Source organism: Schistocerca cancellata, chromosome 8 (assembly GCF_023864275.1).
Source record: "Schistocerca cancellata isolate TAMUIC-IGC-003103 chromosome 8, iqSchCanc2.1, whole genome shotgun sequence".
Lineage (NCBI taxonomy): Eukaryota > Metazoa > Arthropoda > Insecta > Orthoptera > Acrididae > Schistocerca > Schistocerca cancellata.
In genome coordinates, this window is record NC_064633.1 from 415,412,090 (window position 1) to 415,429,876 (window position 17,787).

Below are 17,787 nucleotides of genomic sequence, written 5' to 3' on the forward strand. Positions count from 1 at the left end.
GGGTCTCTCGCAATGAGTCTGTTGTCCTCTGCCAGCTGCGCATCAGGCACACATGGATGACACACGGCCACTTATTGCGATGTGAGGACCCACCTTTAAGTCGCTGCGGATCCGTTTTGACGGTGGTCCACATTTTGTTGCAGTTTCCCCTTTTAGCTGTGCTCAGGCAGATGTTCGGGCTGCCTGACACGCTCCCTGCCCTTTTAACAAATCACACTGCCATGGCAGGCTTAGTTTTGGGTTTTATTCGGGCAGGGGGTTTTTATCACGTAATCCAAGTGTTTGTTATGTTTTTTTGTGTTGAGTCTGGCCTTTGGCCTACGATTTTAGACTGAGTTTTTAATGTGTTTCTCGGTAGCTGGCTTTTCCTTTTTTGTCTCGATGGTCGGCCAACCACTGTCACACACTGTGTGATTTTAATTTCTGTTGTCTGGTCTCTGTCTGTCTTTCTTGTCCTGTGTCGTCTGTCATCTTTTCCGTTGTTCGTTTTTATTCTGTGTGGATAATTTTAAGTTTTGGAAAAAGGGACCGATTCGTGTAGCAGTCTGGTCCCAATAGTCCCACAAACCAACCAACCAACCAACCAACCAACCAACCCATCCCGCGCGCACTCTGACTCCCCCCATCCCGCACACACTATGACTCCCCCGCGTGCGCACGCCCACACACAAAATCACTCTCCCTCGCCCAACCCCACGCACACTCTACCTGCCCCCCCCCCCCCCCCCCCCTCCCGACTGGATGCACCCAGTGTGTAACTTACGAGAGTTGTTGTTGCATTTTTCGTATTATAGCATTATAAACAGTTATGCATGTGCATTGTTTGTTTGAAAAAGTCTGAGCTAATACTACAATATGGTTTTCCTTTGTTACAGTGGATTGGAGAGTTCGACCTCTTGTGTTAATTGTGAAACTTTGGGCCCATGCCCATAACATAAATGACGCAAAGAACATGACAATATCAAGTTATTCCTTAGTGTTGATGGTAATTCACTTCTTGCAATGTAAGTACTAAATTAAAATAATCTGATTACTAGTGCATGAAAAATGGAGGTTTAAATTTTATATTGTTGATAACAATCAGAATTTAAAAAACATTGTGTACTGTAAAACTAAATGGTATTCTTACAACTGCTGCAATAATTTGCTGTACTTTTTGTGGTGTGCAAAATGCTTCAGATCAGTTGTTCATCTCTGGTGTCCTATCCTCTTCCAGGCTTGGAGTGCTACAAGACGGGATATGCCACTTTGTTTTACAATATACCAGTTACCATTTGTTCCGGATCAGAATGCCTCTTCCCTCTTCTACAGCTTTGGTACCCATAATTGCATATGTTGTTGGAGTATTCAAAATTTACTGATTGCCTACCAAGACAGTATCTTACCCAGAAACAGATTTCATGATCTGTTTTTCTGTGTGTGCGCCCCCCTCCCCTCCAACAAACATATTGCTGCAGTGAACTTAGCAATAAACCTATACTCTTGTTCTCAACTATTACCAATTAGATTTTATAAACCTGAAAGACAGCATTCACCAAGCTATTGACTACCTCAAAGTTCTTGATTTAGTGGAACTCCTGCCCCTAATGCTATCATCACCAACTTAAGTAACACACATTCAGCCACCCTACATATGCAGTAGGTTCGTCCATATGCCCGACACACACACACACACACACACACACACACACACACACACACACACACACACACACACACACTCTCTCTCTCTCTCTCTCTCTCTCTCTCTCTCTCTCTCTCTCTGTTTGTGTGTGTGTGTGTGTGTGTGTGTGTGTGTGTGTGTGTGTGTGTAAATTTTACCCCTGGCAGCACAATTCGATTATAGATTAGCAATTTCTGCTCATTTGTGGTGAACAGCAGTTAAGTGCTTCAAATAATTTAAGGAGAGCTGGTGTAGCCTTTGAGAAAGCCTTTGAAATATGTGCTATGGATTTGGCTGTTGTTGATAGACACACAAACACACACACAAAATTCAAGCTTTCGCAACCAACGGTTGATTCATCAGGAAAGAGGGAACGAGAGGGAAAGACGAAAGGATGTGGGTTTTAAGGGAGAGGGTGAGGAGTCATTCCAATTCTGGGAGTGGAAAGACTTACCTTAGGGGGGAAAAAAGGACAGGTATACACTCGCGCACACATGTATCGTATGTGCGGATGGTGGATATGTATGTCTGCGCACCTGTCCTTTTTTCCCCCTAAGGTAAGTCTTTCCGCTCCCGGGAATGGAATGACTCCTCACCCTCTCCCTTAAAACCCACATCCTTTCGTCTTTCCCTCTTTCCTGATGAAGCAACCGTTGGTTGCGAAAGCTTGAATTGTGTGTGTGTGTGTGTGTGTGTGTGTGTGTGTGTGTGTGTGTGTGTGTTTGTTTTTGTTTGTTTGTTTGTTTGTTTGTGTGTCTATCAACATACCAATGCTTTCGTTTGGTAAGTTACATCATCTTTGTTTTTAGATATATTTTTCCCACGTGGAATGTGTTACAGATTTTTGAAGATCACCAGTAATAAAATTTCAAGTACACTCGTGCACTGAACTTTGACTAAAATATCCTTAAATTTGAAGTAATTTTTTAGTTTGTTTGTAGCTATGAAGTTCCTGTATTTCACAGTGCTTTCCAGTGAACACAAATCTTAAAGGGAGCCTGCTGGATCACAGTGGATGTATTTATCTTGTACCACTGGGGAACACTTGTCACTCAACTGACAAGCTGCTGTCACTTTGTCTCAAATGAAGTAACATCACATTCTTCTTCCACTTTGTGAGCTGCTAAATTCAATGTTAAACTCAGGATCACTATTGCCGTCATTTCTAGAAAGCCCTGCCTGAACAATAATACAGGACATAAGATGAAAGCACGCAATTTGTTGTCGAGTATCCAAAGCTGTACACAATGACCAAATGCTCTCTGGTGCTGAGCACTTATCAGTGCTGAAACTGATGTAAGCAAGGTTTTATTTTTTCGAAGCTCTGTTCTTAAGCTGCCTTAGTACACTTGGGATTTTGAGTTTCTGTCAAAAGAATAAAAATGTGATAACTCGGGATTTAATGTCAAGGGGTTAAAAAATCTTACAGCCACTGCAGGTGACACATTCACAAAGGAAGATCACTGAGTGATATTGGATACACGGGCAAAAGTGTCAAACATTTGCCAAAAGAATTTTATTATTTAAACATGAGATAATATCTACTCATTATTTGTGAGAAGTTGCTAATGACGGAATAGGAGCAAGAACCAAAAGGTTTGTTGAGCTGTTAGTGACTTTTGAGACAACCCTTACATCTCATTCATCATTACTGATACCGAACACTTGCTTCATAATTAAGACCTTAGTGATAACTATGTAAGCACAGTCGGACATCACCACATTTGCTATTACCAAGGAAGACTGAGGCTCTTCTGCATGTGGCATAAATGATGGTGATTTTTGAGTGCCATGGAACAGTGTATTATCCTGAAATTTGGCAAAATTAATTTGTACCTCATTTAGTGTATTCCTTAAGCAACATGTGCTTCCCATGTGTAACTAAATATAGAGCTCTGGAAGGACTTCATCAGTGGATGTTAAGTTGGGTGTGATGAACTTTGAATTCCTGATCTTGGAGGCTGTCCAAAGCTGCCAGTTATCAACTGCAATTGCGTTGAAGCTACAAGGAACATGTTTAGGAGTTTCAGTAGCATGCTAAGGTGGGTGAGGGAGACGGAGAGGGCGGGTGCATTGTAGAAATGATAAAAACCTATCTAGGAGGAGGAGGAGGGAGAACACGAAATCTCTTGTAGTCCCATTCCATTGTATTGGCGTGTTGCGGCAGGCAGAGGAACATCAAACTTCACGTGATGACACTCTTCTAAAGCTGGGGATAGTCTCTATATTGTCTTGATCGTGTCTTCAACAAGTCTCATTCGGAAAGAGATCAAAAATTTCAAATAAACCTCCCTTAAATCTTTGTCCATGAAACAGTTCTTGAGGGTCAGATGATTAGCTGTGTGTTTAATTCTCTCTGGTATTTTTCTTTGCCATGAGATATTTGAGTACTTCAGATTTAGGTTACTACAGTAATATTAGTCTTTCTCTAACAGAATGATTCACAAGAGCGGCTTTTAAAATACCTACATAATGTTTCATACAAGCTACGTTAAAATTTGGATTCTGTAGCGATCTCCCCAGTTCTTTGCATAGTCTAAACAATTCAATAGTGACTGTTACACAAAAAAAGTCTCAAACATTTTTGGGCTGCTTCATGTAGCCCCACAGGATGGATTGTCTTTCGACTTTGAGGTCTTGCATTCAGTACTTCAGTCTCTGTGTTCTCGACCCGTTGTTCACAGTCTTCCCTGAAATGTTTCAAAGATTTTGCAATTATAGTTCATTGGCTCGGACAATTTAGTATAACTCTGAGCTTTCAGTTTGGATTCATCTTGTCAACACCAAGTGGTAACATAACATCTACATGCACATAATTCTCTTTGGTGGGACTTGGCTGCACCATCAAAAAAATATCAGTTCTTGGTGAGAGTCTTAGAAGGGTGTATTTGTTACTAGTACTTACCGTATTTACTCGAATCTAAGCCGCACTCGAATCTAAGCCGCACCCGAAAAATGATACTCGAAATCAAGGAAAAAAAATTTTCCCGATTCTAAGCCGCACCTGAAATTTGAGACTCAAAATTCAAGGGGAGAGAAAAGTTTTAGGCCGCACCTCCAAATCGAAACAAAGTTGGTCCATAGTAATACGAGACACAATTTAGGTTGAATGAATGACGGTACAGCTACAGTAGTTTGGTTTGAGTCGTAAGCTTAGCAGTTAAGCTTTACCAGGTAGCCATTGCTATGCGTCAGGCGCTCCGTCCTTATTTATACGGGTACCCTTCCTTTTTCACGTGCTTCGTCTGGTTTGAATTGATTGCTTGTTTTTCTTTGATCTAATAAGTGCCGTTCTCTTTGTTATAGGTGTTTACGTCACTCTAAGCTGAAAATGCATTATTTTACTGTGTCATGCATTGTTTATCGCATTCTGATAGTGAGTGTCTATGACCTGCCGCCGCTTGCGGCATGGCTTGCTTTTGTGCGCGCTACCGCCGCTTTTTTTTTTTTTTTTTTTAAAAAAAAAGGGGAATCGTCTCATCAGCGAAACAATGGCAAGAGACTGCTCTTTGTTTTCTTTGCTGCTTTCTTTGATAATGATCAGCAAGAACCAAATAATAGATTGCTTATGATAGCAGATGTTCTGAACGAGAGTTTAGCGAAAATTTTTCTCCGTTTGAAAATCTTTGCAGACACCTCTTTCGTACATTACATTCTGCACAGAAATTAGAGTCGTCTTAGATTTAAAAATCTAGTCAATTGCCGTGCTTCATTTCTGACTGTATCACTGTTAGGCATAAGAATAATATGAGTATAAATATGACATGATATGTATATTCTTCCACGTTTGCTGTTGTCTCACTCTAGTTTCGTAGTTTATTAGGCAGACAGAATTTAAATGAGGTAGCAGCAAACACGAAAGAATACATGGCAAAATGTTTATATTCGTATTATTCTTATGGTGAAGAGAATACTGCATGTGATTCACAATTCATAAAAGTTCCTATTTGCGACCATCTCTTTTCACATGTAGGAAAAAAATTCAGAACGTAGAGTTGGCCATATTGACAAACATCCCAAACAGTTTTGCCACTCGGATTTTCGTAGTACATTGAAATGCTGCCACATTCGAAGATGAACAATACGGCATTTGTATTTACTTCGTTGGATAATGTCTGAAAATGCAATGGTCGAAACTCGGGGCGGAGAAAAAAACTCGTCTTCCACCTTTTTTTAAATTTATTTACTGACGCAGAGGTTTTGGCTCTAGTATTTATCTTTCTGCCTGCGCTACATATATTCGACGGCAGAAGTTAGTTGTGGCGGCACCTACCAACATTTTTCTGAACTTCCGCTTGCTTTGCACTCGATTCTAAGCTGCAGACAGTTTTTTGGATTACAAAAACTGGAAAAAAAGTGCGGCTTAGATTCGAGTAAATACGGTACGCCCTGGCGTGTAGCAGACCATACAAACATACAAAAAGCTTTTACTTTGAGCCTCTCTCTGTCAACATATACAAAGAGTAAACTGCTCCTGGCCAGCCACATTTATTTCTAATAATGCCATAATTGAATAAAATGGAAAATTTTTTGGTTAGTGCACTATGTCTTGTGAGAACCCTAATTTCCAGTATTTTGTTGGCATCAATGTGACCTCTCAACACTTCAACCAGATTTTAAGTTCTAGTACATCATTCTCCCCCTCATTGAGAAGTTTCATTAGGTTTCCTGTAATTGTTCCGTAACCTTTAAGGTTATTTCCTGTTAGGTCCAGAAACTTGTGTGAAGACATAATTGTTAATAAAGAGGTTCCAGCTTCCTTCTCATCAGCATACATACGTTGCATGAATTGGCTGATGACAGGTATTATGATGTTTTCATGTTTCTGATTAAGTTGTGCAGATTCTCGGTGAAAGTGACTCTTCTGTTGGCTTTTGAACTGTTATGTTACTATTTACAGTTACAGAAGCCTTCTTTAACAAAAGCAGTTTCTTTATGTGGTGATCTATTGCTCACCATGTTGTGAGACCTAATGCAGTCGTAGAACAACACACTGTCATCATTTTCTTCATAAAGTAGCTCCATATAAGATATAAACCATTCCAATTTACAGGATCTTTCCTTCACTGGAACACATGACAGCAGTGGACAGCATAAATGTGAAGTTATCAGACATTTAATGTTGTCTGACAGATGGTAGCTTCAAGGATGCGACTGTTTGACTCAGTTATAAGCAAAAATTGGTATTAATCATAATACTATTTGCATATTTGCACCCATATAGTGTAATTTATTGCTGGCTTTGACAGTCGATCATGTACATCTCTAAGTGAATTTGTGGTGGGGAGGCAGGAACAGTATCTGCCCTCCCACCCCACCCCCATGCCCAACGTAGAAGTGGTCAGTGAGTACCCACCAGCCCCATCCTTTGTCAAAATTTGTGTTGGTTTTGCTGCATAAACAATCACATTTCAAAAGGCAATACTTTATGAAAGATATCCAGCTGTATATGGAAGCGAAATGTGAATGATGAACAGTACAGACAAGAAAAAGACAATGATTTTTAAAATGTTGTGTTGTAGAAGAGTGTGGACAGCTATACAGGTAAATTAATTACTAGTGAACAAACACTAAAATAAATTGTGAATAAATACCGTATTTACTTGAATCCAAGCCGCACTTTTTTTCCGGTTTTTGTAATCCAAAAAACCGCCTGCAGCTTAGAATCGAGTGCAAAGTAAGCGGAAGTTCTGAAAAATGTTGGTAGGTGCCGCCACAACTAACTTCTGCTGTCGAACATATGTAGCGCTACACAGGCATGCTTTGCAGGCACGAAGATAAATACTGGCACCAAAGCCTCTTGGGAGGGGGGCTGGAAGACGAGCTTTTTTTCTCCGCCTCGAGTTTCAACCACTACATTTTCATACGTTATCCAACGAAGTAAATACAAATTCCGTATTGTTCATCTTCGAATGTCGCAGCATTTCAGTGTACTACGAAAATCCAACTGGCAAGACTGTTTTGGATGTTTGTCAATATGGCCAACTCTACGTTCTGAATTTTTTCCTACCTGTGAGAAGAGATGGTTGCTAATAGTAACTTTTATGAATTGTGAATCACATGCAGTATTCTATTCACCGTAAGTATAAATATGAATATAAACATTTTGCCATGTATTCTTTCGTGTTTGCTGCTATCTCATTTAAATCCTGTCTGCCTAATAAACTACGAAACTAGAGTGAGACAACAGCAAACGTAGAAGAATATACATATCATGTCATGTTTATGTTCGTATTATTCTTATGCCTAATAGTGATACAGTCAGAAATGAAGCACGGCAATTGACTAGATTTTTAAATCTAAGATGGCTCTAATTTCTGTGCAGAATGTAATGTACTAAAGAGGCGTCTGCAAAGACTCTCCAACGGAGAAATATTTTCGCTAAACTCTTGTTCAGAACAGCTTCTATCATACGCACTCTATTATTTGGTTTCTGTCTATCATCATCAAAGAAAGCAGCAGTGTAAGTAACAACATATAGCAGTCTCTTGCCATTCTTTCACTTATGAGACAATTCCTCTTTTTTAAATTGTAAGCTGCGGTAGCGTGCACAAAAGCAAACGACAGAGTACCGTAATTCATTTTCAGCTTAGAGTGACATAAACACCTATAACAAAGAGAACGGCACTTACCGGATCAAAGAAAAATAATCAATCAATTCAAACCAGACGAAGCACGTGAAAAAGGAAGGGTACCCGTATAAATAAGGACGGAGCGTCTGATGCATAGCAGTGGCTATTTGGTAAAGCTTAACGTTAAGCTTACGACTCGAACCAAACTACTGTAGCTGTATCGTCATTCATTCGACTTAAATTGCCTCTCTTATTACAGTGGACCAACTTTGTTTCGATTTGGAGGTGCAGCCTAAAACTTTTCTCTCCCCTTGAAGTTTGAGTCTCAAATTTCAGGTGCGGCTTAGATTCGGGAAATTTTTTTTCGCTTGATTTTGAGTCTCATTTTTCAGGTGCGGCTTAGATTCGAGTAAATACGGTAAGCTTTATGGCACAACCTGACTCAAAAAATGGATACACAATTTGTAATGTATTAGCAACAAGGTTCCACAATGATTCAGGAATATTTAATATAAATTCAGTCATGGACCAGTAAAGTTTAATTAATTGGGTAATTAATTTTAGTCTTTGATGACTATCTTCAGGACTGAGTAAATCCATTGTACCGAGTTGGCATGCCACGGAAAGTAATGGCTCTGAATTTTTTATTCTGTTCTCAATATTGGTTAGGTATTACACGTCATGCATATTACTCAGTCAGCTTTCAAGCTTTGCTGTGAGCAAGTTGAACCCTCAGCCACTAGAAGGCTCCGAAACTGAAAGCACAAATGTGAACAATTCGTCTACATAATGAGCACCCTGTCCTACAGGATGACGGTCCCAGACCACACACGACTGCTGCAACACCGGAAAAAGTCTGATGCCTTGGGTTCACTGTGATCGAACATCTTCCATACAATCCTGACTAGGCTCCATCCAATTTTCACATGTTTCCACAACTTATAGAACAGTGTCAAGGACTTCACTTTGATAGTGATGAAGCAGTGCAAGCAAAGGTGAGGTTGTGGCTCCGTCAGTAAAGTCAAACGTTCTACAGTGATGCTAAAAACAAACTGGTCTCTTATCGGTAGAAATGTGTTCGTCACCATGGTGCCTGTGTTGAGAAATAAGTATGTTGACATGAAGAATACAGATATAGAATGTTAATAAGATTTGTTTTATTTAAAACTCTTCAAAAGTTTCACATATAAAATTCAGATGCATTACTATTCAGCCTGCACTCGTACATAATTTTTGTCATTGTATATGTAGAGGGTACAGTAAGCTTGTTTGGCTGATTAATGTGTGTACCATCTATACTGATCAGCCAAAATATTAAGGCCATCTGTTACCGATAGCCAGGATGTCCACTTTTGGCATAGATAACAGCAGTGACGTGTCATGGCATAGAAGCAATGAGGCCTTGGTAGGTCACTGGAGGGAATTAGCACCACATCTCCACACATGGGTCACCTAATTCTCAGAAATTCCAGGGGGGGGGGGGGGGAGGGGGGCAAGGAGCTCTGACAACATGTTCAATCACATCCGAGATGCGTTCGTTCAGGTTCAGATCTACAGAGTTGGGGAGGTCAGTGGAACAATTGGAACCCACCATTGCGTTCCTCGAACACTCCATAACACTCCTGGCCTTGTGACATGGCACATTATCTTGTTGAAAAATGCCACTGCTGTTGGGAAACTTGATTGTTGTGAAGGGGTTAAGAGATGTCCAACCAGTGTAAGATACTCCTTGGCTGTCATGGTGCCTTGCACGAACTCCACTGGACACATGGATACCCACATCAGTGTTCTCCAGAGTGTAATGGAACCACTTGTCTCCATCCCACAGTACAGCCATTAAGGAGCTGTTCCCCTGGCAGACACAGATTTGCACCCTCCCACTGGCATAATGAAGAAGGTACTGGGATTCATCAGACCATGCTATGCACTATCACTGTGCCAACATCCATTGCTGTTGGTGACGTGCCCATTTCACTCGTAGTTGCTGATGTTGTCGTGTTAACACTGGCACATGGATGGATTGCCGGGTTCGGAGGCCTAGCGTTAGAAGTGTTCAGTGCACTGGGTGTTCAGGCACACTTCTGCTCTGTTCAGCATGAAAGTGTAATATTACCTCTTCCACAGTTCACCACCTGTCCTGTTTTACTAGTATGTCCAGCCTACAATGTGAAATACCTGTATGAGGCATGTCTGCCCAATGCCATGATGTCTATGCCGGGTTTCATCTTGGTTTTGTCATGTGTTGAAGACATTTGCCACAGCACTCCCCAAACAGCTGACAAGTCGTGCAGTTTCCGAAATGGTCATGCTGAGCCTCTGGGATGTCACAGTCTGACATCAGTCACAATCAGATAGAATGTGCACCTTCACCATTCTACACATGGACAGCACATTCGCTAATACTACATGCATCGTGCTTCTCTCTCTGTCATTCCTCACCAGATGATGCTGCTGTCACCTGAATGGGTTGATATCAGTAGTAGGTTGGTGTTTTAATCTTCTGGCTGATCAGTGTATACATTTAGTGATGCAAATTGATAGTATACGGGATTTACACAAGAGCTGAAGATAGACCTTTTTGACCAAAATTAATTACTTAGTTAATTAAACTTTTGCAGTCCATCACCGGATTAATATTAAGTAAAAGAATGGATAAGTAAAGAAAAGTTTTTGTTGATTGTGTTCACAGCGTTGATGTATTGGAAAAATGACATTATGTAACATGTGACAATGCTGAATAATTTAATTTATTTTTAATTATATGACCAGATTGTCGGAGACCATTTTCGAGTACCTGTTGGACAACATTATAAGACAGGACAATTTTTATGCAAAAAGGATGTTTGAAAATTATAGTAAAATAGAAGCAGTACTTAAAAATTTTTGTTAATAGTTCGTGTTATGTATACCATGAAACAAATGTCAAAATATAATTTTTATAAATAATATTTTGTTATGGATAGGTAGATGCAAATACAAATATCCAAACAATATATAAAATAAAATGGCAAAGAATTGTCATTATGGTGAATATTATCTTTGTAATAAAAAATCATCAAAATTTTCATTATGTTTTTTGTTGTTCATTGAAAGTTGTTCAGTCAAGATGAAATTTGTATGTGTAACATAATGTGAAGAAGTGTTTCTTTCATGAGGTCTGTATGGCTACCTTTCTCTGCTTTGTGTAGAATAGAAATATTTTTCAGTTTTGTCTATTACTTGCATTGTGTTCCTTAAATTTGTAGCAAATGTCAATTGGTTGCTTTTTGTTAGTGTTACAACGTTCTTTATATTGTATACGTATTTTTCTACCAGTTTTCCAATGTAAAATTTATTGCAATTGCTGCACTGTATTCTACGTATGCTTGATTGTTGGTAGTGGAGTATCGTATTAGATTAATGTCCTGAATTGGATTGCATTGTATTACCAGTCCAAAAACCAATTTTTATTCCTATTATGTTAAATACTAGCAGAGATTCCGGTGTTGCCCAAGTTTTTATTTATAGCCATGCATTCCTACTTGTACCATGCGGCACCTGGCTTTGTGCTTAATGTTTATGATGATACATTGCCTGAACTGTGTCGTAAAATGATATAATATTGTACGTGGCATACATGGATATTGTCTGCGAAATTTATTGCAAATAGAGTTAGTAACAATGATGTAATAAATTTAAACATAATGCATAATGTGGCAGTTTTTCACACATTTCATTGTTTATAGTACCATATCTCCTGTACCAAGTGTCATACAATGACATTATTTTTCACTTACATTCAGTGGTATATGTACATACTGTCTGCAAAATGGGTCATGAATACAGTTCGTAGTAAACAAGTAATAAGTTATAACGTCATGCTTCATGCGGTACTTTTACTGCTTGAATGGCGGAAAAGTAGTAAGCAATAAACATTTTTTTTTTTCCTTTCATCATTTTGTAGGGATTGTAAATGGGGAAAAATTGTAAAGGTTTGAAATTGTGTGTCAAGGTTTTCACAAGTTTCTTAGTGCTTTCATTCCCAAATACTGGATGAATAGAGTCTGGGAATTTGTCGTGGGATACACTTCTTTTCACCCCTTTGATAGGTAGACAGTTCTTACCCCTACAGCAATTGTTGCCTCACAGTAAGGGATGTGTGTACCAAGTTTGATTGAACTTGGTCCAGTAGTGTGGGAGGAGATGTGGAAAAACTCTCTCTCTCTCTCTCTCTCTCTCTCTCTCTCTCTCTCTCTCTCATAGTATATTTGGATGTAGCTTATTTTGTCTGATATGTGCTATGACTGCATATTTTGGTTTCTTTTTTCTCTTCATTTATTAAGGTTATTTCTCTCCTACTTATTTTACAGTTCCAATTTTATGTCTATAGATTTTTAACGAATTAAGTATTGCATCCATTTTCGGTGGCTGTTTCTCAAAATATTTAGCTGTATTTCTGTGTACGTATGAGAGAAAGATAAGATAGTTGTTTTGTCTGCCGTGGTGTGAACATTTCACTTTGAATGAACAACTAGAATGGGAAAAGAAAAATATATTGCAAATTTTATTGCAAAGATTATAATAGGTGTTATATAAATTCTTTGACATTTTATTTCTTTATTCTTTGGATAATGTGTAATTGACATGCCATGCGTCTGCCTTTGCATAACAAAATTTTATTTAAAACTATTATATTTTCACGTGTGTGTGTGTGTGTGTGTGTGTGTGTGTGTGTGTGTGTGTGCGCGCGCGCGTCTGTGTGTGCGAGGGAGAGGGAGATACCGACCTACTGTTAGCTTGTATTTTACTACAATTTACAGACATCCATTTTGCATGAAAATTGTACTGTATTCATAATGCTGAACAACAGGTATTGAAAAATGATCTCTGACTGAAACTGATCTTACAATTACACTATGTCTCTTCTTGAAAGTAAGGGGGGGGGGGGGGGGTGTTAGGGTTATGGAGGGTGAAAGCAGTAGATGGGATCAAGGTCAAAACAGTAAGCATGTTCAAGTAAATGTAGGGTGAAATAGTTATATAAATACTTGTACAGCATACACTAGTGTGAGGAGTGCATGAAACTAGTCTTTAGACTGATAACAAGTGGTATTTGTGGAGAGATTGAGTAACAAACCATATCTTATGGAAGTTATATTGGTTCTAAATTCAAAATGTACATTATAGTGTCTTGAGGTAAGAGTAGCCCAACAATCAGCATTGAAGTTCAAATGTGCAAAAGTATGAATTCGGAGATAAATAAACCTTAACAGAAATGGAAAAGACTTGCGATCAGGGACGCAAAAAATACCACACTGATGTTTGTAGACGAACCTATGTGCAAGAAGTGTGGATTGCATGCTACAAAGTAATGTAATGTCACTCTTCAGAAGCCCGTGTTAACTGCTATTGTAGATATACTGTTTGGAGTGGGTAGTGCCTTGTCCTTCAGGAACAAAAAATACAATGCAACAAATAAAGGAATTTTAAACAATGGAAACTCCAGGTTGGAATATCAACAATGTAGGAAAAGATAGTTTGCTACTTACCATAAAAAAGACACGTCAAGTTGTAGACAGGCACGATTAAAAGACACTCACTCACAGCTTTTGGCCACAGCCTTCACCAGTAAAGGGGACACACTTTTTTACTGACGAAGACTGTGGTCGAGAGCTATAAGTGAGTGGCCTTTAATCACGCCTGTCTGCAACTTGACACGTCTTCGTTATTAATATATTTTCAATTTTTTTCTACTGTGAAGTAAATTGATGTTAAAGTAAACTACTCTTGTCTTTTTCTAAATTTATTTTTTGACTAGAGGGATGTTTCTGAATATTAAAGATTCAACAGGGTTTCTGGACTTCGTATTTGATTTCTGGTTGCCCTAGTTAGGATAGTAGTGTCTCAATAAAAGGCACCTCAAAGCTGTGTGTACTATATAGAGCCTTAGTTAAGTCATGGAAAGAAGTAACATGCAACTGCTTTATTAATACAATTCTGCTTCAGTATCTTAATGTTGGCTGCATTATTGGTGCACGATTTATGGATCAGCAAGTTCTACATATTTTTTTACTTGTTTATTCACATTTTAAGCACAAATCATCAGTCACCTCCAGAGTACTTTCCACTTGCTTTAATAAACTTATTTAAACTATTATTTCATTTTTCAAAACATAGTTTAAATTCGTCTTTTGTAATGCTTGTTGGTGCCTCCACCATTTTTTCTTCACTACAGCGTCAGCAAAACACGTTCCTTTCATGTCTTTCTTCGTTCTAGGAGACAAAAACAGTTGTATGGAACAATGATGGTTGAGTGTGGGGGCGAGGAACAGAGGTCATAACATTTTTGACAAGAACTGTCGTACAGACAGGGCTGTGTGAGCAGGCGTATTGTCATGATGGGGAAATCAGTCACCCATCTGCCATAAATCAGGCCACTACCGCTGCACACTCTCAGGCAATCTTTTTTCATAACTTCCATGTAGAAAGCGTGGTTAGCTGTCTGACCCTGCAGAACAAACGCTGAATGGATGATTCCTCACACACCAGATAAACAAATCGGCATTGCTTTAATATTTGATTTCACATGATGAGCTCTCTTGGAGTGAGGTGAACTTGGAGGTCTTCCAGTGTCTTGATTTTTGCTTTGTTTCAGGATGGTAAGCATAGCACCAAGTTCAGTTAACCTATGATAATTTTTGAAAAAAAAAAAGTTACGATCGTTTCAGGACATTTCTGTGAAAGTACAGCATGCTTCCACAAGATGTTATTTTTGTTCAGCAGCCAGCATTCGTGGCACGAATTTGGCAGCCACCCTTTTCATTCCCAAATCTTGTCGCAATTTGCTGCACTGAACTCACTCACTCTCTACAGCTCCACAATTTCTTCAGTGGTCCTTTTGCATTGTTCATTGATGATCGCTCAAATGCTTTCAATGTTTTTGTGTGTTCAGGCTATGGAAGGGTGATCAGAATGAGGTTTGTCAACAGCCATATTTGAAATGAAAACCACTCAAACACTTGCATTTTTCCCATAGCATCATCCTTCCATTTCAAGAGGTTTCGTTCCACTTTTTATGAGCAAAAAGGCAGAATTTCATTGTCGCATGGTGTTCATGGAAATCAGTCATTGCAAAAGTGACAGTCACACAACACAGTTGTCACTGTAAACTCTGCCGAAACTAGTCATGACCTCCTGATGGCACTTGGCTTCCAGATTCTGAAACATTCAGTCTTATGCAGTCCTAGCGGCGAAACACGGGCTTACAGAATCTCTACCCACGAAGAAAATAGTGTGGTTTCTTTTGGTTAAAGAAAGAGAACAAGATGCTAGTTGAAACATATATATATATATATATAAAAAACAAACGTGATTGTTCGGTTCAAATTAATGATATGAATATATGAATATGAATAAGGTAAGTCTTTCCGCTCCCGGGATTGGAATGACTCCTTACCCTCTCCCTTAAAACCCATATCCTTTTGTCTTTCCTTCTCCTTCCCTCTTTCCTGACGATGCAACCGTCGGTTGCGAAAGCTAGAATTTTGTGTGTATGTTTGTGTTTGTTTGTGTGTCTATCGACCTGCCAGCGCTTTTGTTTGGTAAGTCTCATCATCTTTCTTTTTAAATATATTTTTCCCTCTATATATATATATATATATATATATATATATATATATATATATATATATATATATATATATATATATATATATATATATATATAGAGTTATAATAGAAGGAAACATTCCACGAAGGAAAAATATACCTAAAAACAAAGATGATGTGACTTACAAATGAAAGTGCTGGCAGGTCGACAGACACACAAACTAACACAAACATACACACAAAATTCAAGCTTTCGCAACAAACTGTTGCCTCATCAGGAAAGAGGGAAGGAGAGGGGAAGACAAAAGGATGTGGGTTTTAAGGGAGAGGGTAAGGAGTCATTCCAGTCCCGGGAGCGGAAAGACTTGCCTTAGGGGGAAAAAAGGACGGGTATACACTCAACACACACACATATCCATCCACACATATACAGACACAAGCAGACATATTTAAAGACAAAGAGTTTGGGCAGAGATGCCAGTCGAGGCAGAAGTGCAGAGGCAAAGATGTTGTTGAATGACAGGTGAGGTATGAGTGGCGGCAACTTGAAATTAGCGGAGATTGAGGCCTGGTGGATAACGGGAAGAGAGGATATATTGAAGAGCAAGTTCCCATCTCCGGAGTTCAGATAGGTTGGTGTTAGTGGGAAGTATCCAGATAACCCGGACGGTGTAACACTGTGCCAAGATGTGCTGGCCGTGCACCAAGGCATGTTTAGCCACAGGGTGATCCTCATTACCAACAAACACTGTCTGCCTGTGTCCATTCATGCGAATGGACAGTTTGTTGCTGGTCATTCCCACATAGAATGGGATTACCTTGGCAAGGCCGAGCTTCAAGGAATCCTCAGAACCTTAGGCCCCCTACAAAACCTTTCACCTGACTCCATCAACCTCCTGACCCCACCGACACCCCGCACCCCTACCTTCTACCTTCTTCCTAAAATTCACAAACCCAATCATCCCGGCCGCCCCATTGTAGCTGGTTACCAAGGCCCCACAGAACGTATCTCTGCCTACGTAGATCAACACCTTCAACCCATTACATGCAGTCTCCCATCCTTCATCAAAGACACCAAGCACTTTCTCGAACGCCTGGAATCCTTACCCAATCCGTTACCCCCAGAAACCATCCTTGTAACCATTGATGCCACTTCCTTATACACAAATATCCTGCACGTCCAGGGCCTTGCTGCGATGGAGCACTTCCTTTCACGCCGACCACCTGCCACCCTACATAAAACCTCTTTTCTCATTACCTTAGCCAGCTTCATCCTGACCCACAACTTCTTCACTTTTGAAGACCAGACATACCAACAATTAAAGGGAACAGCCATGGGTACCAGGATGGCCCCTTCGTACGCCAACCTATTCTTGGGTCGCTTAGAGGAAGCCTTCTTGGTTACCCAGGCCTGCCAACCCAAAGTTTGGTACAGATTTATGGATGACATATTCATGATCTGGACTCACAGTGAAGAACTCCAGAATTTCCTCTCCAACCTCAACTCCTTTGGTTCCATCAGATTCACCTGGTCCTACTCCAAATCCCATGCCACTTTCCTTGATGTTGACCTTCACCTGTCCAATGGCCAGCTTCACACGTCCGTCCACATCAAACCCACCAACAAGCAACAGTACCTCCATTACGACAGCTGCCACCCATTCCACATCAAACGGTCCCTTCCCTACAGCCTAGGTCTTTGTGGCAAACGAATCTGCTCCAGTCCGGAATCCCTGAACCATTACACCAACAACCTGACAACAGCTTTTGCATCCATCAACTACCCTCCTGACCTGGTACAGAAGCAAATAACCAGAGCCACTTCCTCATCCTCTCAAACCCGGAACCTCCCACAGAAGAACCACAAAAGTGCCCCACTTGTGACAGGATACTTTCCGGGACTGGATCAGATTCTGAATGTGGCTCTCCAGCAGGGATACGACTTCCTCAAATCCTGCCCTGAAA

General features: G+C 39.9%; 1 protein-coding gene across 3 annotated transcripts in view; it reads left to right on the forward strand.

The window, feature by feature from the left end:
• The window catches only part of LOC126095257 (poly(A) RNA polymerase gld-2 homolog A-like), a 155,247-nt gene that overhangs the window by 84,214 nt on the left and 53,246 nt on the right, over window positions 1-17,787 (forward strand). The window contains exons 8-9 of one of the 3 annotated variants that reach the window (XM_049910013.1): window positions 876-1,004; window positions 11,005-11,134. In XM_049910013.1, coding sequence (XP_049765970.1) covers window positions 876-1,004; window positions 11,005-11,048 — 173 coding nt within the window. In that variant the 3' untranslated portion in view covers window positions 11,049-11,134. Of the gene's footprint in view, window positions 1-875; window positions 1,005-1,216; window positions 1,477-11,004; window positions 11,135-17,787 lie in introns of those variants that run through there. The other 2 variants (XM_049910012.1, XM_049910011.1) reach the window with 2 other exon arrangements.